This window comes from Neopelma chrysocephalum, unplaced genomic scaffold (genome assembly GCF_003984885.1).
Source record: "Neopelma chrysocephalum unplaced genomic scaffold, ASM398488v2 Primary Assembly neopelma1_97390, whole genome shotgun sequence".
Classification (NCBI taxonomy): Eukaryota; Metazoa; Chordata; class Aves; order Passeriformes; family Pipridae; genus Neopelma; species Neopelma chrysocephalum.
In genome coordinates this window covers 3,788,695-3,813,665 of record NW_020926031.1, presented here as the reverse complement: position 1 = coordinate 3,813,665, position 24,971 = coordinate 3,788,695, and the positions used below count along the sequence as shown (strand labels likewise).

Below are 24,971 nucleotides of genomic sequence, written 5' to 3'. Positions count from 1 at the left end.
TGACCTTTACATGATGACATTAGGAACAATTACTTCCTTTGGAATTCTAAAACCAGGATGCTGCTTGCCTTGCCTGACAGCACAGGAAGGGCAGAATGCAGGTCTTGATCCCAGTGTTTCCAATATGTTCAGCACACTAAATGTAGCACACTCCACAGAAGACCTTGCAAAGGGAAGCAGTGCAATTCAGACACTGTTCAGTCTGTTCTCTGACTGGACTGTTCATGTCTTTCTGCTGAGCTGCTCCAAGAACACTGCAACAACATGCTGCCAGCTACTCTAAGCAGATGCCAAACCAGTGTCCTGTTCAGAGGAAACAGTGTATAGTAGTCACTATACACACTGTTTCACATACAACAAGTTTTAATTGTTGTAAGAGACAGCATAGTGCCATAGCTATTAGGTTGTTCTTAAACCTCTTATATTTCTACAGAAGACCTCTCAGACAGCAAACATGCACAGGTATCATGTAGCACATATATCACTGTCAAAGATGCATCAGATTTGCTGCAATGTTGATTGATCTGATGCGTACAGTTGATCTGAAGCATTTAGGACATGTCTGCACACAGGCTTTAGAGCTGATTTGCTCACACACTGGCCACTGCTGAGGGTTTTCAGATGTCCAGTGGTATAGCAGGAGGTATGGGCTACTCAGAAACAGAAATCCAGACAAACAGTTCAAAAGCAAATCTAGATTACAAAGCAGCCCTGCAGACAACTGACTCTGCATAGCTAGTTCCAAGTGGAAACAGTCTGGTCCAGACAGACTTGTTAGCAGGAGCTCACTGCAGTGGTGCCAAGCACACAAAGAGGCACTGACAACAATCCTGAATGCAGAAAGGGAAGGCACAGAGCAATCAGTGCGACTGAGGCGCGACGAAAAGCAGGCAGGGATGATATAGAATCAGACAACGATGCCAGAAAAATCATGAAGAAAACAGCAGAAGTGGTATTCCTGGGACGGGTGTGAGAGGTGCAGCAGCCCCAGCGGGATTGGATGACAGCTAAAGCAGGGGGCAGGGGCAGCCAAGCTGCCATGGAGAAAGAACGGGGGATGCTGAGGCTACAGCAGCAGTGAGTGGTGAAAAGTGGAGACACAATAGGGAGGAACAGCTGGTCATATACCAATTATAAACTATTATTCTAGAAATTAATTTTTAATTATGGTTTTAATTTTTTTTAACAATTCATCATGAAGGAAAAAACTCCAGACCAAAACACACTTCCTTCACTTCATTCTCATAGTCCCATTTACACAAAAGATGAGCACAGAGATACCAGACAGGTCTAAAGAAAGGTATATGGAGTGAAATGTCCTTTCTTCTTGGATTATGAGTTTACTTAAATATATAATGATAAATTAATCAGATATTAATGTACTCTGAAAGCTCTTTAGTCCCTAAGGACCTTACTTTTCTTGATTCTTAAACTGCTTTGAGTAATAAAAACCAGTAAACTTTACTTCACATTTTATAATCATAATTTCATTACATGTCATACCTATTTAAGTAAACATTATTTTTCATGGCAATCACTAAGGTCCTAGAAGTTCTTTATATTTAATATAGTATTTGTTCCCTTGCAGTGACATTCTTGAAACACAGACAAGGTATTATGAAAAGAAGACTACACATACCAAGCTACAGGACTTAGAATACTTATTTGTCTACATTAGTGTTTGCTATTCTATCAGCTTACTGACAAATGCTATATTTTTTTTCTCATAGAAATAAGGTCACTCACCTTTTTACATTCATCTGTTCTTTTAGTTTGCTGTACATTTCCAGCACTGCATAAAAACAAGCAGATTAACTTATGAATCTTACCATGGCTTTACTTAATAAAAGAGGAAAGCATATATTGTAAAGGCAAAATTCGAAATAGAAAAGAATATGCTACATTTAGTTTATTTAATTCCTACTGTAACATAATTGTGATAAAACTAGCAAAAAATATGCTAGAATGCATCTAAGAAAAAAACCCTGAACTATTAACAGCTTTTAAATTAAAAAGAATTAAGATTGAACGAAAGAGTCAACACTATACATATCAAGCATAGTCATTCACTTACTACATACCATAACCTTATCTGCATTACCAGCCTGTGACCTGTCTCCATAAAAAGGCAACAGTACCACCTACTGTACTCATAACACGTCAACATCAAGACTTTACAAAGGAAAACTCTCAAGTCTGCTTTACACTAAATATCACGAACAGGACAAAACCCTTACAGAGCTGCGTGCAATCCCACAATATTACCTTCTGAAACATTTAGAGCCCCTATTTTTATTTAAAAAAAACCCCTATAGTGACACAGAACTAAAAGTACAATGTTGAAGGCGCACCATTAGTATTTTCCCTGGTATTCAAACACTGAAAGCCACTGTCTTAAGCAACAAATTAATTGTTCACCATATTAAAAATATTAGTTCATTTAACACCGTATGTGGCTACATTGTTTGCAGTATTTAAATCTGTCTCACTATCTTCTCACAGTATCATAACTGCTCTATGTCAAATATTGTGAAAGACACAGAACCTACACACGGATATCTTTTAAGAACCTATTAATTTTTTCATTAAACTGGATGCTACAGGACTACAACTTAAAAAAATAAAATTCTTTTCCATTTGGCTATGGTGACTTCATTTAATTTGCCATCATATTTAGTTATTGGTCACTCACCTGGAAGACACAACTGTAGTTTTTCCACAACTGTTGTAATATTCCGCTGTTGAACTCTACATCGGATGATTTCCTCTGTTTGGGATATCACCTTAAAGGGATTTTTTTTAAATAGAAAGAAAATCATACTTAAACTATGCAAACAAATTTATTTTGCTACAAATATTCATAATGGCCATATAGGAAGCACCATTTTCTCACCTCTTTCCCAGCATCCTGAAGTCTTCGGTTGGTATCAGTAACTTGGACCTTAAAAATAATTTCACCTTTGTTAGACAAATATGCATATATTGCCCTGATGTGACTGCTCACCCTTGTAATCAGATCATGCTTCCTGAGAAACTTAGAACAAAGAAATGCAAATTCAAATTAACTCTACAGCTTGAACTTGAACTTTTGATCGCAAAGGGCTTTTGTTAACTTCAATTACTTATGACAGTTCTTTCTAACAGATTCTGTGGCAAACTTCTCAAATTTACTTGGGATTTTTGAACTTTCCTTGTTTCTGTAGGTCTGTCAAACAATTCAAATCATTGACCCAATTGACCACTGGTCCCTTTTTGATAACCTCAATGAGCTCTATGGGCCATTCATTGTCTGTAAGAAATGGTGATTGCATTTTATGGTAATTAAACATTCATACTTTGCTGAATGCAAACACTGGGTGGTTGATTAACATCAAACGTGGAAATCTCCAAACCACAGCAACATTTTAATGCTGCAGGTGCAGGCAAAGCTCAACCTCAGATTTTCCCACATAGTAAGTGACTCATTAGGTCATCATAATAAGGAAGCACATTCTAGTTTATTAAAAATCTCATTAATTTCTGAACAAAGATGCTCAATGACCTCATTGATGCTGTATTTGGTCTCTTGTTATCTGAATATCCTTTATATAATGCTCTTCTAATCATAACCTCTGATGAACTATGCTCATTCTGTCTGGTGTGCATATTTTGCTCTCAAAAGTGTAAAGAGAGCTAAAAGGGACATAATTCACTATTCTGCACTCTGATCTGGGAGTAAATCTTGGTTCTCATATCTTATGAAAACTACCAACATCACTAACTCTCCTGCTCATTACAAAGTAAAGAACATTTTTTTTATGCATAATTGCAGTATTTTTATTTTTCTAATAAAGATTTTAAATTTTTCTGAGGTCAGATACAGAAATGCACGAATAGAAAAAGATCTATTTAAGAAATACTGCAGTTATTGTTTATTATTCTTTACCTTCTGAGAAAGCCTTTAAAGATGGCAAAATAATTTTGGTAGCATTTTGTGAAAACATACACTAAAAAAAATCAGAATTAGATCTAAATAAGTATTCAGTTTTGTAAATGTAAATTACTGTATCAGGCAACACAGCTCGAATCACAAATCCTATTCAATCCGCTTTAAAAAATTGCTGCAAACATCAGAATGTAAGTGATAATCACTAATTTATTCTCCAGTAGAAGAGTCCAGTTCCGTCTTTGAAATCCAAAGACAATGATAAATGAAACTCTGAAAAACTAGTTCCTTACCTTTAATTTTTCTGCATCAGCCCTAACTTTAAGAAGTTCTGTAATAGCATCCACAAAGCCCTGATGGTGAAAATTGCACATCTTTTCTATCTCCCTGTCATGGTTACGTATGCAGGCATCAAGTTTTTCCATAAACTTCTGATGTGCATTTGGTTGGTCATCATACACAGACCTATTAAATACAAATAAGAAAATCAAAGTTTACTTTTCCCCCAGTTGAAAACAGTATGCAAGGATCTTTATTGAAATCTCTCTCTCTCAAAAAGAAAATAAAAGCAAGCAAACTTGATGTTAAAGTGGCATCATTTGGTGGATCCACTCCACGAAAATCAGCATTAAAAGAAAGAGATGGCACAAAACCGAGAACTGAACCCAGCCCTTATGGCATTAATCCAGGTGCTTAACCAGTTACATCATGGTTGACCTGAGCCTCACTGGTCTGTTATTTATGCCCTAATGCTCAAATATGGGTACAAAAGAATCAGTTTCTCCGACCACCTCAAATAGCATGGATCGCTTTTCCATCAAATTCCACTCTTTGCTAAATATAAAGAAGTGCAAACATACAAATTTGCTTTTCTGGTATTCCTAACACCAGAGTTATCCAACTAAATCAGGGTCGGATGCTTCCAGCCAGAATGACCGGAGCATGGTGTGGCAGGAGCCGGACTCCTGGCAGAAGGCAACCCCCAGGGCTCCCTGTCTCCGGCTGCCCACATGCAGCAGCTCCCAGAGCAAATCTGTAACACACACATGCCTAGGGCTGCTGCCTCAATGGGATCTTACAGTCAGAAAGGGCTAGAACCAGGTCTTTTGGCTTATTTTACTAATTGTTTGAATAGTACATTTTAAAACCTCAAGCACAAAACATGACTCCTGGAGAAATTACTGGTGTAGCTCGTTGAGCAGCATCAGAAATAGAAATCTGTGTGGAAGAACACTCAAGTATGGGAGTGAGCAAAGGAGGCAGAGGGGAAATTAAAACTTTAGACTTCGGACAAGGAAGCAAGAAAAGAGATATTACGTAGAACTGTACTGGAATCCAAAGGTATGAGGTCTCCCGACAAATGCACAGTACAGACAGTTCCAAAAATTGATTAATAATTTGATATAGCAACAACAGCAAAGACATATAATTTTTGAAGTAGCTTTTCAGAGAGAATGGGAGCAGCAATACAAGGATGATACAGTCATACATATACAAACATGTTTCTACCTACAAATGAAGACTGTTAAAATATAAAGGTGATCAAAAGTCTATAAATTGCTCTTTTTTCTTCCATATTTTCCTTTTATAATTTCAAAGTTTTCTCCAGAAATTTATAAGAAGCTTTTTTTTAAAAAAAAAAAAAAAGAATCTTAATATGGGGGAAAAAAAGGCTGGAGTTCCAATGGTCTCAGTATCACCTGTAAAAGTACAGTCTTAAGTTCAAGATCCAGGCAACAATGAATCAAAGCCTCTAAAACTCTTGAGCAGCAAGAAAGTACTTCCTTCCCAGTCTTCTTGGAGAAGTATGATTTCCCATACTCTTCAAGATCCTCTTTTCTAACCAGACATCTGGGCTCTGCCAAGATCTGGGGTCATCACCAACAAACACATTCAACAAACCTATAGCTGAGTGTCTGAAAATAACTTGACCTTTCAGTGAAGAAAAGGGTGTAGAAGAGATTGAAAAGACTTGTAACTAGATTCTTCCCACTTTTTGAGTTTCTTTTTACCTTGTACAAAATACTCAAGATACTGAATTTAGAGACATGAGAAAGGCAATACGCTGTCGTACATGTCAAAGGAAGAAAGCTGATTCCTTACAGTCTGCTTCTTATTGCTGTTTTCCCTGGGAAAAATCTATGCAATAAAATATTCCTAGAATACCCTCTTTTGCTTATGATAGGAAAATAAGGCTATGGTACTGAAGGCACGTTCTTTCCTCCAAAGGGCACCAGGAGAAAAATAGGATTGTTGACCGATGAAGTGGTTTACCCCTCACCATTTCCACCACCACAGTTTGAAATGACAGTTGGAAGAGGCAAATGTGTGCCCATCAGTCTCTCCTCCTGAGGTTCCTGTCAGACTGCCTGAAAGGGACCCCTCTCAAGGCTGCCCAGGATGACTGAGGTTTAAAGGGCCATGGTGGATGGTCACGAGCAACCCATATCTGCCAGTGGGAAATATCTGCACCCAGAACCTGGTGCTGGCTGGAGGAGAAACAGCATCCTGGCATGGGAGGAAAGAAAGGTGCAAGACACAGTTGGCATTGAGTGAGCTCTCATCAAGCAATCCAACATCCTGCATCTGAAGGCACAGGGGGCCGCATGGAGACCATATCACTGTAACCTGTAAAGAAATAGGGAAGGAATGAGAAAAAGGTTCAACGACTGATGTTGTAGTGCTCCAAACTACACAGTACATGCTGGTTACATGACTGCTGCTCTGTCTCCATAAGAAAAGGGTCAGAGATGTTGGAACCTACAGGGTGGACATAGGGGGTACCCACTTGTCTCCAGAGTTCCTGGAGAAGAAAAAAAGATTAGGAGGACCAGACAGTGCCTTCAGAGATGGCATGCATCTCTGAATGGACTGGACTTACCATCTATACTGTACTGTATGCTAAAGCAAAAAAAAACAGTTCAATTCATTACTGCTTCCTTTAGCCTTTTTTTTTTTTAAGAGTGGAAGGAGTCTCCAAGCTCAGGTCTCCTTTCAGAGTTCTCAAAGGAAAGTGAGAAAGGAGCATCATTATCACAAAGACAGGAGACTTCCACCTATCACCATGTGCTCAAGCTGGGAGTTGTGCAATACACACATAAATGAAAACAGCAGTAAAACACAGTAAATGCCTAAAATAGAATAAGACTGAAAAAAGATGGTGCAAGAGGAACTCCACACTTGATTTGGTATGACCAAACTTTCTTTGGTGGCTTTTTTTGGACCTAGTTGCCTGATGATTTGGGGGTATCCAGTAGCTGCCTTGTCAACTTTTCAATCCATTTCAGATCTGCCAATACAGTCAGACATGCTGTTAAAATACTGACAGAAGGAAACCATTTGAGATCAGAAGATTTCTCCTTAAAATGTTATCAAACAACTCCAGACAGCATAGCCAGAAATTCTGGAAGCACATAAAATGCAGCAGAGGCAATACAGTATTCACTGTTGTAAAAATTAGTGTTTATTATGTTTTCCTCAATATATTAAAGCTACTTATTATTAAGTTTAATGATCATAAAGTACTTATTTTTAATCTCAGGGGTATTATCACAATATTTAATTCAAAATCATACAGGGAATAACTGTTCAAAACTGGGGGGAAAAATCAATACTGCGTACATCCCAACGCCTTAACCACAAGATTATCCTACCTTCTTAAAATAATAGTTACTATTTCATGTTCTACATTGTACTCTTTTCTGCAAAGATACTAATATAATTGTGATCTGTGATCTAAACCGCTATTTTGACAGAGCTCCCTAAGATGCACTAGTAGTATAAATTCCATATTCATTACATAAGTAGACAGCTCCATCTTGTGGGAACAACAACAAATTAATCCTCTTCAGCATATAAGTGAAAAAACTCCTGAGACAAACTGCTCACTTTTACAGAAATAAATCATTAGTGTATTTAAAAGAAATTCACACTTTGTATCACAACTTCCTGTGAAAAAGTGAGAGAAGAGATGGTGAGAAGAAGATGAATTAAACAAGTTTACTAACTTCCTTAAGATGCTGTACTCTTAGGACACTACACACCTGCAATTTAGGGGCTTCAGAACCAAGTCTGGCCTAAAGCACTGGCCTTTTTGGAAATGTAAGTGTACTCTAGAGACCCACGCCATCTCTGGCCATGGACAGAAACTGGGCTTTTTCTCAAATCTGCAAACACAACTGAGACTACACACACCTGATTTACCCATTATGGAACATCACACTTTGTACAGTATAGTTTATTTCTCATACTGAAGCTTACTTTCCATACATACATTTCAAAGATTACCTACACTTACCTAAACAAAGTAATTGCTACCTTTGAATAATTATCTGAAAGTCTATATTTCACCAGATAATGGCACTGCAAGCAATCCTGACAGCAATTCTGCACTTTTCAGAGTTAGACTATCACCATATTGCAGTATCTTGCAGAGAGACATGGAATCATGAAAGTATCCTAGAGATCATTCTTTTAAATTACAGGACAAAACTAACAGAATTTACAACACACACACACAGAATTCTTTCGGAAAGAGAGTGAGGACGTAGTAACCCTTCCAGCTCCATTGCTTCAGGAGATGACTATTACATGCTAATCTGTCTACCCTAAAAATCTCTCACTGTAAATTGCTTCATATACATCAGTGGGAAATGTCACAAAAAGGGGCAAACGTGCCTAGGATACCGAAAGAATTTTTACATGTGTAATATATAGTTCTTTCAACTTCTGTTTATACGCTTCTGAATGAAAAATCCCAAGGATCCTCCCTTCAGCTTTATGGACCCCTGAAGTGGTTGCTAGTGGGTCTGAAATACAGCACAAATCTAAACTGTGTCGAACTGAAAGACATGATCGTTCGTATTACAATTACTTTCAACATCTGATCTACACAACTATAGGAACCTATAGACCACTAGTTGTTGATTCATACCATGAAACCCTGACAAGAAGGTTTTTTCTCAGTATGAGTCTTCAAACTGGAAAAGAAAAAAAAAAAAAGAAAGAAAAAAATCACTGATGTCGGAGACAGAAGTTTGTATTTGATTTTGGCACCAAAACACCCAAAACAACACAACATATCACCTTAACTTTCAATCTGGAATGAGAGAACAGTAACTTGAGTGACCACTTAGACATCAGTACTGCAAACCAGTGATAGGACAGGTACTATTTTCTTTTCTAATCGACTGGGCAAGCAGGGAACCCATGAAGAGCACAAGCAGAGCTGAACAATTTTTCTGGTAATGTGTCGCAGGTCATCTGTCTGTATTTCCCAGAACTCTGTATATAAACAGAGGAACTTTTTTCTCTGACTCATCCCAACAACTGGGCAATACGACTCATGCTAATGCCAGGCTAGGTAAACAGAAAGTGCAAGAAGTACTTGTAAGAGAAAAAAAATTAACTAGGAATAGTCAGAGACTAACCTAAGGAGAAAGATGTCTCAGTCACTGGATCAATTTTATTGTAATAGGGATATTTTTACCTTGATCATTTTTACCAGTAGGCTGAAGGGAGAAAAACAAGCATAAATGGATTTGAATTCAAGTCCCAAAAGAAAAAAAAGGAGAATTTTCAGATATGCAACCATTTTCCAATTGAAGAAAATACGTTTACTTTATGCCATAAAAACTTCCTTAAAATTTTTACTTTCAAAACTGAAACACATTATGAAAAATATGTATTTAATAGGTCTTATTGACGCCTTCTTGTGTTTACATGCAAAACTACATTGAGGCACCAGAGGGCACCATTCTATGCACAAAAACACCAGTTGCTAAGAAAGCAAAAAGGCTCATCTCCAGAGAACTAAAATTTAGCCAAGGATCGTAAAACTTAATATGCCAAGAATTCCACCTGATCCTTCAAAAAATAATATTCCTTTTAAAAATCAATTATCCTGAAATCATCTGATCTATTCCATAACGACAACTCCACACATATGCATTATCACTCTAAGTCACTATCACAGATGTCTTCACAAATGATTACAGTCCCACTTCAAAAGGATATTTCTGCTATAACATCATATAAATATTTCTGTGCATGCAATCAGGATATATGTCCTTAAATGCCTGAGTGCAAATGAGATTGAAAGAGGATGAACATTTCACTAAGGAGAAGGGAAATAAAAAGTTACATGCAAAAAAAATCATATAAGCCCAGAAATTTATTTAATATATTGACTATGGACTACTAGAAAGGCATACATACAGACTAATAAGTGTAAAAGGAGAGAAGCCTAAAAATATTTTTTGAAACTTCAGCAAATACCCCAAATTTGCTTTTTTCCTCTTCATCCCCAGCCTGTACATCTTTGTTATCTTCTCACTAGAAAATAACAATAACCATAAACCTAAATGCAACTTCTCCTGTAATCTATTCGTTTTAGCATGGAAATATAGATTACAAGAATAATCAGAATCAGAACTAAGTAATTTTGTTTCGTATCTATGGCAATAGCTGTAACATTTCAATCAGAAGCAGAAAATAATATGAATTCCTGATTGGTGATAAGTCACTTTGTCAATTAAAAATCATTATTAAAACAGTCTGTTAGACAAAGAAAAAATAATATTTAACAAATCCCTTTTTTTTTTTTAAATCTATTATTTCTTGAAGGTTTTGGGGTTTGTTTAGTGTGTGCGGTTTGTTGTTTTAATGAGCAATGGTTCAATTTTTAATTGCAAATCCATATTCAGAAAAAACAACTCTGAGCTTATGGAGCATTACTATAAATTTTTGAGTGAATAATTTTCTTTCTAGTAATAATTTATGGTAATAGGTTCAGCAGCAAAGACTTTTAAAACAGAACATCTATTTTAAAAATAGCCAAAAAACCCCAGAAAATAGAAGAAAAAATACCAATCTTTTCACAGGATGAAGAAGCTCCTCATTAATGACTTGCCACCTTTCACCACTTTCACACCTCCCTAACCCATCCTGTTCTGTCCCATTTCTAGGATGAATTGCAGGTTCCCCATCCCTGCCCACATTGCCACAAAGTCTTTCATTTCCTGATTACACAAGACATATGAAGCAATTAAAAACTGTATACACACATTCCTCTCAGGATACTGATAACCACTCAGTAAGTGCCAATCAGTTACAACTCCATGAATGCTGTAACAATGACAGGAATTACACATATCTGTGCAACAGTTGTAAAAGTTCGACATGGAATGTAAGTCTGACCACGCAGCTTTTGACCTGCTACAGATGCAAGAGAAAAAGATTCATCTGTAGAGCTTCAGATTTGGGGGGAAAAAAATTAACTGATCACTTTGATCAATTAAACGAAGGCACAGAAAAAAAAAAAGAAACTCAACCATACACTTTTCATTCAGTTTTTCAAAGTAATACTTAAACAAAACACACACAAATAAATCAACTCTCAAATGAAGAACCTGTGCTTATGGAAAATAATTGTTTTATAATTCATATCGTGCTACCAATGCCAATTTTGTCCTGATGCTAGAGATGGTCTCAACTAGCTCCCATACACAAATTGCAAGAGGTGGCCCACTAAACGTTTGCCCTCTCTCCCTATTTCTCTCTTCACTAAGAAAAAAACCACAAAAAAAAAAACCACCACTAACAAAGAGATATAATAAATAAAATTATAAAACAAAGTACTGATTATCAGTTCATGTTTCGCTGCAGAGGATGTTCATTAACAGCCATCGGTATTTGCATTTCCATGATGAGTTCATGGGATCAGTGCAAGCACAAAACACTGACAATGCAAATTAAGATTCTGCCCCTTAAACAGACCTGTCACTATGACTATAACCATGGCATCCCTAACCACGATACTGTGTCACACACTCCATTTAAGCTGCAATTTTACAGGAAACACTGCAAAGACTTCCTTTGTCCTACAATATACAAAGATATTTTCTGTTTACACAAACTGCAAACTTTGTAGGGATTTTCCACGGAGTAATTTCATATAGGCTGCTGCATGCACCCTTAAGTGCTTTATAAAATAATGTCCAGGTGTTTCCTGTAATTCAACTGCAGTTATGGTAATAAGCACATTTCTTAAAACCTAAGCAGCCTTTCAATGCCAAGCGCTACCTTGGGTCCAGTTCTGCCATCCTTATTCATAATTACATCTCACCACTCTATTGAGAAGATCCTATTACATGCCAAAACAATGCAGAAGTCAAGCTAAAAGATTTTATTAATCTTAGTTTAGTTATGCTTTGCTTGCCTGGCTTTCCTGGATGTGCAATTTCTGTGAATTGTTCTCACTAATAGTATCCTGTTTCTATGAGCAGGAAAGGGCCGAGTACAGTTTGTTAGTTAACATTACTTCCTATAAGCAGGATCCTTGTTCTGTAGTAGCAGCACTACAGCAGTCATTGTTCATGCTGGATAAGCAATGGATCACGCTGATGGCTGTTAATGGACATCCTCTGCAGCGAAACATGAACTGATAATCAGCACACCCAGATTTGCAATAGACTTCCTCCTTCCTGTTTTTACACTGCTGACCAAGGAGATGCCTCTTCCTGCTAAGCCTTTGTGCGACTTACTGATGTATGAAGCAAGAAACTGAAAAACAAGTGCTGCACTAGCTTTTTTTTCTCATTTTGTGTTGTAATAGTAGATTAAAAGACAGCAAAGGAAACAGCCCCTTCACTCACTTTGGTACTGGCTATCGCCACATAATGAAATGCCAAGTTTGGCCATCTGTTCCATAGACCAAAATGGATCCAAGTGGAAGTAACTGGAATCTATTTTATTTCATAGAAGATATAATAAGAAATTGAAGTCCACAGAGTAATATTCTTATTTTCCCTTAATATTTCCATAGATTGTTTTGTTACATTTTAGTAGCAATGGATTCATCTGTAAACCAAATAGTGAGCTTCTAAGTTCTTTTTGAAAATTTGATCAGATTTCTATTACACGTTTCAGAAATAATTATCCATCTCTTACAACCTCTAGCTAATCTGTCATCTTCATCTAGAGCACTTGAGACATAAATACAAGATAAATACATACCAATTGACAAAATAAATTTCATGTCAACAATTTCATATGTCTCTTCGTGACACATGTGAAATAGAACAGAACACTTAATGTCAGAAATGTTAGTTATTTCAACAAACTTTGAATACCCACACTACACAGATGTAAATATATTATTTCATAAATTCAAGAAGTTCCAGATTGAATAAAATATACAGTAATTAAAAAGCTTCAAAATCAATTGGATTAAGAACGTATTCTATTTAATACTGATCAAACCAAATAATTCTTTGATGAGACATATTCCTCTGCAAACATAACCAAAGCATGTATTTTACAATAATTTTATATTATTAATTTTTGTTAACTCTATGAGCTCCCATAGCCTATACATAGAAAATCATCATATATTTTTTACTCATGCATAACAGCAGCCTGTACTGTATATACTTTGCACATCTACCAGGATCACTGAAGAAAACAAAAGATGACTTCTAAAAAAAGTCTGTTTTCTGTTCAGAAGCCGAACTGAAACTAACTCACAGAGTTTCTCTCTGTTAGGAAGCAATTAAGAGTGTTGAAGCAACTGACTTACTCCAGTCCTCTGCCTGCTCAATAAACAGACTAAGAAAACCTGTTCATTTCTTCGGGAAAGGTGACACTTGAGCATGCCACAGAAACTCTACATTTCAAGAGAAGGAAGCACACATTGGCTAACTGCTTACAGCTTCCTAAGTTTATGAAACAAAATAGAACAAATATACAGTATAAAACAGTATCTACTATGTTACTTTTATGTTGAAATTAAAACCCAGAAGAAAACATTGCCTCAATGAATAAAATGGGGTAAAGAGCCTTCAAAGTCACCCTGTGCATAAGGTAGTGTGCAAACTATGAAAGTGCCAGTGAGAGCTGCTACCAAAGAAACATCTAAATGCCTGTAATAGAAAGGAGAGCATATTAAAATTGAAGTATGTGATACTTGAAAGTTGAAACACTTCTTCTTGAAGCTGAAATGTCTCAAAAGTATCCCCTAGGTACATATAAAACAGTATATGCATTATTCATTTTGTATTACTCTGATTCACAGGAGGATTGCAAGCTACACTCACTGAAATATTGCAAGCAAATTACTTTCCCTAAGACACAGTGAAAATCCCACCCATTGTATTAGAATCAAACACCTTTCTCATGCTATATCCAAAAAAAAAAAAATCCCCAGCATCTTTTTTAGGTCTTCTCTGTCAAATCCCATGTCTTTCCATCAAGGTTGATGCACTCTAAAATCTGCTTCCTTCCTTCTTAATACCTCTGTCAGTGATTAAGTTCCCTACTAGTTTGCTATTACTGGCAAAGGTTGAGGTACTGGAAGGGCTTCAGCCAGGCTCTAGGAGATCATTAACTCCTTCATGCACAGCACACAGTTTGTCAGGTGTACAAATAATTATATAGTAGACATGTACCAGATGAGGAAGAGATGCATTGCTGAATGTACTTTAAGTTGAACATCAATTTGAGAATTCTGTCATTGTTATATCAAGGTGGATATAACCTTGATATAACCTATAGATGTGGGCATTTCAACCCCCACCAGAAAATAGCCAGAATGGTTGGCAACAGTTAGATTTTATAACTAGCCACAGCAAGTCCTTCAGTAAGATAAAATCTCATGTGATTACTTGATGCTGATGCAGAGCTATGTTAACATTTTTGAACAAGTTACTACTTAATAGTTTATTACAACCCATAGAAATAGTTTCCTATTTGCAAATCCATTCCAGGCACTATCCTAGAAGCATTATTTAAGAAATATTAATCCTCACAGATTTGTATTAACTCATTTTAGTAGTATAATATATAAAACGTAACATGACAAAACTTGTTTAACTGAGTCACTGTAATTTCAGCCTTGCATGTGCAAACACTCAACACTTAGTCAAAATCAGACTCATGTTTAACTGAATTATGCTAAGGCTCCCTCAGGTAGCCATCGGTATTAAGGAAATTTCAAAGTCTCGGAGTTCAGCAACACACAAAGAAAGCTGGAGTACAGGTTATGCTGCTGGCTTTCCAAAAAAATCTCCAAGAAAATAAGTAACCATGTGACTGGCATTTGTGAAGGATGTAAAATTATACACTTCCTATGCACATGGCAGGTCCAAAATCTGGGTCACCAGACACTAAATAAAATCAGCTTGAGGAAGAAATCAATGAAGAGATGACAGGAATAAGAACTGACTTTCCTGAATTTAACTGATGTAAGAGTGCACAAGCATAAGCTGTTCATATGATGAGAAGGCTAAATTTAGACGAAACACCTATTAAGTATGCTATTCTGGATCTCTCAGCAGATGATACCTCTATTTTAAAAGCTTTAATGTATTTTGAAACTTGTTTCCTAAACACTGGGACAATTTCAACTCTTTGGTAATGCTTGTGAAATTGGAGGGAGCTATTTCAGAACCATTTACACAGGTTACTAGCTAGGTTAAAACTTCACTTGGCAGTTGCCCATTTGGAAATCACTGCAAGAACTGAGTCAGAAGCTGATGCATGAACACTTAAAAGATCAAGATAACCTGATTTGCAGACACATATTTCATGATGAACTGAATCAGCATTGAACCTAAAGATTTTTTCACAACAGAAAAATGCAGTGCAGATATGATTACCCACAAACAGTTTCAGGCCTAATAAAAAGTTCAGAAGTAATATGTTGAAACTTGTAGCAATGCAAGTGAATCCTCACCTTCTAAAATACTTTTGCTGCCAATGACAAATCTGACTGAAATATCAGGTTAGCCTGTGGAAAAAACAGAGTTGCAGTTCTTCTCTGAATGCCAGATTAATCAGTCTGCAGCACACACTCTTCTTATGCCCTTTTGACTCTATATAATAGACTAGTGATAAAAAACAATGCTCCTTCATACCAATATACATCAAATAGACAATTGCTTTATCTGACTGTTGCCTTTCAACCTAAACATTTGGAATACCATCAAATCCTGCACCAAGTAACAAAATCTGCAACTGACACTACAAGCAAGCCTCTGGTTTTTCAGGATACACTTTTCACAGCAAGCAGGCCATTCTCCTCACTCCCTAACAATCCAGTTACAAAACAGGAGTTCACTATCACAATAAACTGGTATATAAATATATGTGCTGATTTGGGCTGGGATAAAGTTAATTTTCTTCACAGTAGCTAGTATGGGGTTGTGTTTTGGGTTTGTGCTATATTATCAATACAATAATATCATATAGAGATAATACAGAGATGTTGTTATTGCTGAGCAGACCTTGCACAGAGTCAAGGCCTTTTCATGCTGCCACGTTCATGAGGAGGCTGGAGGTACGTGGGAGGCGACCACATACAGGACAGGTGACCCCAACTGACCAAAGGGATATTCCAGACCATATGGCATCATGCTCAGTGTACAAAGTGGGGGGAAGAAGGAGGAAGGGGAGGAGGTTTGCAGTGATGGTGTTTGTGTTCCCAAGTCACCACTACATGTGATGGGGCCCTGCTCTCCTGGAGATGGCTGAACACCTGCCTGCCCATGGGAAGCAGTGAATCAATTCCACGTTTTGCTTGTGTGTGCAGCCTTTGCATTCCTTTTTAAACTGTCTTTATTTCAACCCAGTAGTTTTCCAGCTTTTACCCTTCTGATTCTCTCCCCCATCCTGCAGGTGGGGGAGTCAACAAGTGGCTGTGTGGTGCTTGGCTGCTGGCTGGGGTTAAACCACGACAATATACATAAAAGTACACTCTGTGACCTGATGCAAAAAAGACCACAGCTATCACACAAGGAATTTCCAGGTTTTTTGGGCTACTTTGTAACTTCAGTTTGAAAGGGAACTAGGAATGAAGCACATTAACTTGAAAACTGAGCAGGGCTTGAAGACAGACCATTAATAAAGATATAGACTACTCGTTTTCAAATCAATAGCTTACAGTTCTGTAAGAGACTATTATACTGTTTGAAATTGAAATACATTATTTAAATTCTGATTTAAAGCACTGGCTGATGATCTCAGTGTCCTCTTATGTTTGCTCTGTATTTAAAACAAAACTAAGCTATAGACAAAAACATGAATTGCTGGCTCATACTCCAAAACCAAAACAATGAAAACACAGAAAAATGCCTTTAGACAATCCTACCTGACAAGTAAGACCACAGGGCAAAAATGAGGGCAACCACAATTTGTCATTGGATAACCACATCACAAATCCCAACAGCCCACAGGTACTTAGAAAATGTATTTCCCTGCCTGCAACTGTGTTAATGCTGTACTGTCTTCCCACATTTTGAGAAGTCATTCATACTGCCTGTGTTACTGCTTACTAACTGATGTGCTAAGGATTCAGAATCACATAGCTAAAGCATGCCTGCTAGTAACAGTAATGTACACTTTCAGTAAAACAAGTTACACTGAGGTTTCAGAGCATTTAGGTGCTTTGCGCACTTGGCTTTGGACAGGCCCCCTTAATGGATACAAAAATATCTCCAAAATACAAATTATGGACCCCAGCTTGACAGCACAGTAAAAGCAGCAGAATTAGACTCTCAGTCCATATTTCTACCTCTGAATTTTCTTAGAGACTTTGATTAGGAAAGGACAAAATAGTCTTGCTTATTCTTCTAATGATGTCTTACTGAAATGTGCCTTTCATGTTCAGCTTTTCTGCAACACAAGGATAGAAGTTCAGGACGAACAGTTATCAGTTAGTTGTAACACTTCACCCATACTCATTTATGAGTCTCATAAGAAATATACATCCAACCTCCAAACTGTTTAACCTAAATGAGAAAAAAGCAGCACCATGCAGAAGTGATTATGCTTTGCAGTTGGGTGGCTCAGTGCTGCTTTTACCAGTGCAATGCAGTCCTAGATCAGTGGAAGGTCACTGCAGCAAACTGCAGCATCAGACAGAAATGCATCAACCAAACGGCTCTTGGGGGCGTGATTCCCGCAGCCAGAGACAATAAGCCAGTGAGATGTCTTCAGAGGAGGCCCTCTAGTAACTCTGCAAAGAAGTTTCATGGCCAGCACAACTTAGAGCAACCTACAAGATGCTCTAACATCTACCAGGCAACAGCTTGGTGATGACATTTCAGGAACAGAGAAGCTGCTCAAAAGCATTTTTTTGCTGACTTTTTAGGAGTGCTTTCCGAGCTGCAATTGTGGGCTAAAGCCACAGAGCACATCCCACTTACAGATACACCAACAGACATAGCACCTCCTTATCAACTTCACCTTAGCTACAAAATTGCCACCATCAAGTCCCATATAATTTTTATATTTAATTTTACTTTTGTATTATTGTTCAGTCATCGGACTGTGGGCAGGGAGGTCCTCCTCTGACAGGAGGATCACAGAACAGTGCAGACTCAGCGATGCAAAGCTCATGAGATGAAGTGTTCAGAGAAAGTCTGCAATATGCTTACACAACACATTGCCAAGCTAGAGTTTAAGAGTTGAGTTAATTCATTTGTTTTTTTAAAAGGCTTTGAAACACATTACCACAAACTCAAAGAGACTCGTAACTATAGTATATCAGGACACCAGCAGAACACCTTCTTCTACTCTGTTGAGCTACACTTTGACCTATTTCAATCAACCGAAAACTAACCATCATATAAGGTCAATTATTTTCTTCTGAACAGAATCTATCTTTTTAGCTTCCCCAGCATATCCAACTGACTATTCAAGAAGTCCGAAAACAATCTTAAAAATTGACTCTTGAAATTCTGTTAGTATATATTTATACGGAGTTCAGCGAGGGCCTGAAAGTTTTTTTGTTATTAACTTTTTAATTTATCTTTTTTTGAGAGAGAGAATATAGGAATTGCCTTTCTTTCTTTTTGTCTTTTTCCATTTCCTTTATAAAGATCAAAAATGTGCTGATAATTCTCCTTGGGTTTGCAAAGCCCAAAAGTATGTGACGTGAATTACAAGATATTAACATGTTATATAAAAAGGTGAGAGTGATGAGCCTTTAACAGGTGTTGTCACTAATCTCATTTTGTTAACCATTAAAGCTAAAAAGATGTTGATAAAAGTTTCACAGTCTGATGAAAAAAAAATTAATCCTGGCTTGCTAAATGCAGTCTGCCTGTTTAATGAATGGCATGCTATATAGTTGTTTAAGTCTAATTTATAATGATTCAGCATGTGTTACTGAATTTAGAGATGCAAGTAAAATACCAGCAATTTTTAATCAATAATTAATCCAGTTAAAATCTAAAAAGGAAATTAATGTAATCAAATCCAATCTCTTCCATTTCATATTTCTTGAGATGCGGAGCAATCTTTAGGAGCTAACTTACTCTCCTAAATAGTAAATAATCCCAATTGTACCAGCTGTACTTTGATTCCTCCTACAAAGGACTGCATTTCACATTCTTCTATATGGGTAGATCTCAACACTAGAAAATCACCTGCAAGATCAGTCTGTATGTTATTTCTTACCTGTAAATTATACACAAAACCATTACATATCAATAAATGCTGCTATTTTTTATATCATGAGAACAAGTGCTATCATTTTTGTAGCAGGGTAGGAAACAGCACCCTGGCAGGGGCAGCTATGCCAAACTAGCAAACAGAACCCTGAAGAAAAACAAGAGCAGAAATGTGTTTCCATGGAATCTACATACTGCCCACCAAAAATATTACACTTCTTTTACGAAGCATGGATGCACTAGGAAAACATTAAGATCTTGACATGAACAATTAAGGATAAGTCATACCTTGCATATCCCTATACCTCATGCTACTTATCCAAACCGCTCATTCTGAGCCCTTCTTTTGTTCTGCTATTTAAGCAAGTATGTTGGTACTTTCTTTCATATGACAATGCTATAAATATTCTCCCAGCATTACAGACCACAGATTATGAAAACATTCCATTTCACATAATGAAATGAATGTAATTTCAGTCATTACATGAGACAACCAGCTTCAATGGCTTCTGTGACTGGAAATCAATGCATCACTTTATGTTGTAGCCTTACACAACTGAATATAATTACTCAACTCATTTCTTTGATTCATATCATCTAGCAAGTAAAACCTAGATCTCACACAGAAAATAACGCTCCATTTTACGTTCACGCTTCTGTTCACTGAAATAGATCTTGAAATTAGTTGCAGGATTTTAGACTTCTCAGTTTTGCCCAGCAATTCACAAATTGTAACAGACATAGCTGAGCAAATAGGTACAGTTTTGATTTTAAACACTGCTATTCTTATGAAGTAGCATGATATTACTGCGATGTTGGCTGGACTTCTTTCGAAACACTCTGCCAGGTGTAACCATTCTTTAGCCTCGTTTTTTTTATTTGTAACTGAACACTAGAGCTTAAATCAGACCAACAAGCAACCTTTTCCAAAAAAAGCCTTAAAGTCAGCAATGCAAAATTCCCCTACTGGAAAGCTATTGAGATAACAAGATAGACAAGACAGATGAGACACAAATAGAAGAAAGGACAGGAACACGCAAAGAAATTAAGAAATTAAATGTCCGTATTTATAAAAACTTTGGCACATTTTAAATGCTTAATATGGATAAGAGATTTATATAGTCCCTTCCCCATCCACACTTGTGGGTCCCAAACATGCTTCTTCTACTGTGTAGCCTGATTCTCTGTATGTCCTTTACGCAACACACTGCGATTAAACTCCATCCTGGAGATGGTAGCAAAACTGCAATTATATTTAATATTTTGTTGCTAAGTTTTTTGTTTTGGTGTGTTTTTTTCCAGACATCAGCCTCAGCCTGCCTGGGCATGTTAACTGAAACATGGCTAAACTGCCTCCAGGGAGAACTCAAGCTAGTTTCTCTCAGCCTGAGCTCTCAGAGTCTCACAAGTGAAGCTCCTTGTGATGCTCAGTTTCAGTATCTCCACTCTGTACTCCCAATATTTGCTATGTTTAAGGAACACAAGGGGAGATTACAGTGCAGTTTGCTCCAAGCTGACCTCCAAGACCAGACTGACCTGACAAGCAGCCCCTGTGTGATGTCTGGACCACCCTACTATCTGGGCTCTTGGAGGATTGATTAGCCCCAGCCTCGCACAAATGCCCAGACTGCCACCTTCCACACTGCTCTGGAGGGCCTACTGTAGACACACACAGTCAACCTCAAAATCATTTGCTGTGAAGTGCAAAATGATCCATTTCGTATGCAACATAAATTTCTCTTCCATCAGTTCTCAGAACAGGGTTCCTCATCCATGCATTCACCCTTTTCCAGCCCAGTTCACGCTCTCCAGCAGGCACCATTCCTGCTCCAGGAAAAGCAAGCAGCACCACACTCACCACTGTGCAGCATGCTGCCACACAAACTGCCTTTTCCAGTTCTCTGCAAACAGGCACTCTGTATCTTCTCAGAGGGAAGAATTCACAGTTCTCTCTCCCCTGCTTGGTAGCACTCATGCTTTTTCACTTCTTTCAGACATTTCTAATCAGAGAATCATCAACACAGCTCCAGGATGAAGATCCCCTTTCCCAGTGTGCCTCCTCCATTACTCAATTCACTCCCTCCAGGCCCTGCGTTTCTCTCCCCATCTCTCTCACGTTCCCCTCTTAACAGGAAAGGTTATGCAAAACCTTTTTTTCAACATGCACGCTATGTGGAACTGGAGGGAGAAAAAAAAAAACCAAACCACCGAAGTCATGGCACATCAGAAACGCTCTAAACACTGTCACATCTCCAGGAGGAAGCTGACCAGGGCAGGATGTTTCAGACCGCATCATTAAAGGCTGCACAGAGGAGCACTGCAATACCCACCCACGACACGGTTTCGGTCCCGTTCCCAGCACCGAGCCGGGGGTACCGGCACACCCCAGGGAGATGCCTCGTGTCCAAGCGCGGGGCAGGAAAGGCCGGCCCTGGGTTACAGCGGGCGCCCCGAGCCTGGCCGAGCTCGGCCACCCAGTCCCGAGGCCGCGCTCCTCACCCCGCTGCTTCCCCAACGCACAATGCCCGGGAGCGGCCAGCCCAGGGCCGGGGCACGGCCGCCGCATACGCTCGGCCCCCCTCCCTGTCAGCGCCGCGGCCCGGGGTGACAGCCCCGCTCCCTGCCCGCGCCGCACCGGCCCCGTCCCTCCGCCCCGCCGGGCCCGGGCCGGGGAGCGGCGGTCGAGCCCCCGCGGAGCGGCCCCGGGGGCTGCCCGTCCCCTCCGCGCCCGGAGCGGCCGCTCCCGCCGGCGGCGCTGCGGGCGGCCCCGCGCCGTCCCTGGGGAGCAGCTGTCAGAGAGAGCGGCCGGGCCGGGCCGCGGCTCCCCGGGCCGGTGGGCAGGCAGGGCGGGGAAGCTTCGCCTGGCGGCAGCGGCGCCACGGCCCCCGCACCCCGCACCTCAGGGTGGGTCCCACGCAGGCCGTGTCGGTGCTCTCGATCTCCTGCAGGATCCGATCATGCTCGGGGAGACTCTCCGCCATCTTGGATGGGAGGGACCCGGCGGCCGCGCCGCGGCGGGAGGTGCCGGGGAGGGACCTGGGGAGGGAGGAGCGGCCGCGGAGCCGGGAGGTGGGAGCCGCCGGGGAAGGTTCCCTGGCGCGGAGGGGTCGCAGGCAGCGGTGAGGGCAGAGGGGAAGGGGCTGGTAAGGACGAGAGGGTCGCACCACGCCCGCCCGATTCGTCCCAGCTCGCCGGTGCCCCGCCGCCCCTGTCAGGGGAAGGGCTGCGCCGGGAACATCCCGGGAGCCCGGCAAAGCCCCTCCATCCGCTGGGCATCTCCAAGCGTTGGAGTCCGGCAGAGACCGCGGGCAGCTGCGTCTGCCCGGCGCCACCCGCTCCGACTCGCTCAGCGCCCTGTGACAGACGAGGGACACCCAAAATCCGGCCCCTGTCCCGGCTGCGCTCCGGACGGGCCGCCCGCCCACCCCGGGGCACCGCGCTGCTGGGACGCCTTGGAGGCTTGTAGGGTCAAACCCGACCCTTTCCTCTGGGATAGTTCTGGTTTGTTTCATGGTATGGTCTTGTTTTATTGTTATTGTTATTTGTTTGGTTTGTTTTGATTTAAGCGCTCCTGCGCACCCGTGCCGTGCCCATGCCTGTCCCTGTCCCTGCAGGAGGCGGCTGCCAGGGCCGGCGGCACCGACCCCTGAGACGGAGGCTCTGCGGGGATTTCTGCATTCGGGTTATGTCACAGTCTTGATTCCTTCCATTCTTTAGGTGATAGAAATTTGGGAGTCGGGGTAAAAATAGAACGAAACAAAACAACAACAAAAAAAAGTGCACCTCTTGGCGCGTTGGCTTGCTGTGTTTCACTAGAAATTGACGTATTGTTTCCTAGTGCTTCATTTTTCAGTGAAGGAGGAGTAGCCTATCTTCTATTTAAATTATATGCTTTGTGGTCTGTGGCCAAAGATGAACTAGTCCTTGGGTTTTGCGTGCTCAGGAGACAGGATACACCTGCTTTCTGGGCAAAGTTATCTGCGCACAAGTGGGAAGCCCATGCAAAAAAATGGGCCAGATGTGTAAAACTTCAGCGTGATGTGTAGCTACTTTTTCCAGTGAGGAACTAACAGCAATTCACAACTGTGAATGCATCAAGGTCTATGATAGCATTTGGCACCCTTCCAGTTACTGTAATCAAACTCGTCATCTCTCCTGCCCTGGTGCAACTACACCTGTACGCAAGTTAGTAAATGTCACTGAAGACTGCATGTGCTGTCTGTGCCTGTGGCTTTATCATATTCAGTCTTGATTCAGATGAATTTATTGATTACACCTACTAAATCAACAAGGACGATTCCAAATGTGGACAAGTGCCTACAAAGCGCATGATGCAAAAAGAAATAGGAAAAATCCTGCAAGCTACCACCACACTAGTAATTCCTTCAAGAAATCATTCAAATGCAGTAATAATCTTCCCACGTTCCTTTTTTTTCCCATCACCAAAGTAGTGAATGACAGATTGACACATTTTTTCAGGGCAAATTAAATTTTCTTTTTTTAGCCTGATAGTTACTGCAACCTGATGCCTACAGTGCCAGGCAGGCTATTTTTAAAACTCTTCTACAGATACTGACATTATACTTAGACATATAACATCATAATCTTTTGTGTATTACTCTTTTAGGGATAAATATGCAGAGGAAATTTTTTCAGTTCCACTTTTACCATGAAACAGTTTCCATAAGCTGCAAATGAAAAAAAAGTCTTCAGATATTTAGGAATATCAGTGGTAAAACCTTAAGTAGTTGTGTCTTTAGTGATTAAAAGAAGTTGCATTTCTTAAAAATGTAAGAATAAGAAGCATTTAATTATTTAAAAATTTAGCTGTTAATGTGAAATTAAAAACACTGCTACACTAAATTTCCTCTTGTTTTCATTTTTAAGAGTAATTTCTTTCTGCACAGCAAATCTGCAGCCAGTCATCAGTAACAGATTGCTTTGTCCTGGTGAAAAGAAAGAGCTGAGTAGCTGACCTAGGTTTGTATTTTTTCATTTAGGGCCAATCACGTTGAAATTAAACTCAACTGTCCTGTAGGCGTCAGGGTCAGAAACACCAAGTTTCTAATCTCTTGGACTGACTAAAAGAACAGCTATAGAATGGAACATATCCATCATGAAGAGTATAGTATTATCAAAAAGAAGCATACCTGAGTGTGGTTCCAAGAGGCAACTCAAAGGACTGGATCTCAGCAAGGGCATTTTCGTATCTCTGATCTTTGTTTTCTTCTAGACACAATTCTGACAGATTTGACTTGCTTTTCCTTGCCATAGATTAGCATAAAACTAGTCTAACTTTAGGAGAGGACTTTTATTCTGATTATTATAGTTGACTAAGTGACTCTGTAGTCAGCAAAACCAGGCATGAAAAAAGAGATCCTGCGCTAACCTCGTGACTCCTGAGGACTTTGTGTCCAAGAATGGTGCACAGCTGCTGTTTTCCTGTCTGCTGCTAACATTTGCCTTGTATGCAGTACCCAGGCTTCACACCGTCTTTGTTCTGTGTGCATCCAATTTCTTTATCTTAACAGGAAATTTTCTGCCAAAATAATATTTTTACATCTTTGAAATAGCTCATCATTAATAAATAATAAGCC

General features: G+C 39.5%; 1 protein-coding gene across 11 annotated transcripts in view; it reads right to left on the bottom strand.

Annotated features, from left to right (window-relative positions):
* The window catches only part of EXOC6 (exocyst complex component 6), an 89,855-nt gene extending 65,088 nt beyond the window's left edge, over window positions 1-24,767 (bottom strand). For 5 of the 11 annotated variants that reach the window (XM_027672442.1, XM_027672447.1, XM_027672445.1 and 2 more), the window contains exons 1-5: window positions 22,273-22,402; window positions 4,219-4,390; window positions 2,894-2,941; window positions 2,693-2,783; window positions 1,747-1,792 (exon numbers count right to left, since the gene is read on the bottom strand). In XM_027672442.1, the coding sequence (XP_027528243.1) occupies window positions 1,747-1,792; window positions 2,693-2,783; window positions 2,894-2,941; window positions 4,219-4,390; window positions 22,273-22,355 (440 nt within the window). In that variant the 5' untranslated portion in view covers window positions 22,356-22,402. Of the gene's footprint in view, window positions 1-1,746; window positions 1,793-2,692; window positions 2,784-2,893; window positions 2,942-4,218; window positions 4,391-22,272; window positions 22,403-24,524 lie in introns of those variants that run through there. The other 6 variants (XM_027672440.1, XM_027672441.1, XM_027672443.1 and 3 more) reach the window with 3 other exon arrangements.
* Window positions 24,768-24,971: the final 204 nt, after the last annotated feature.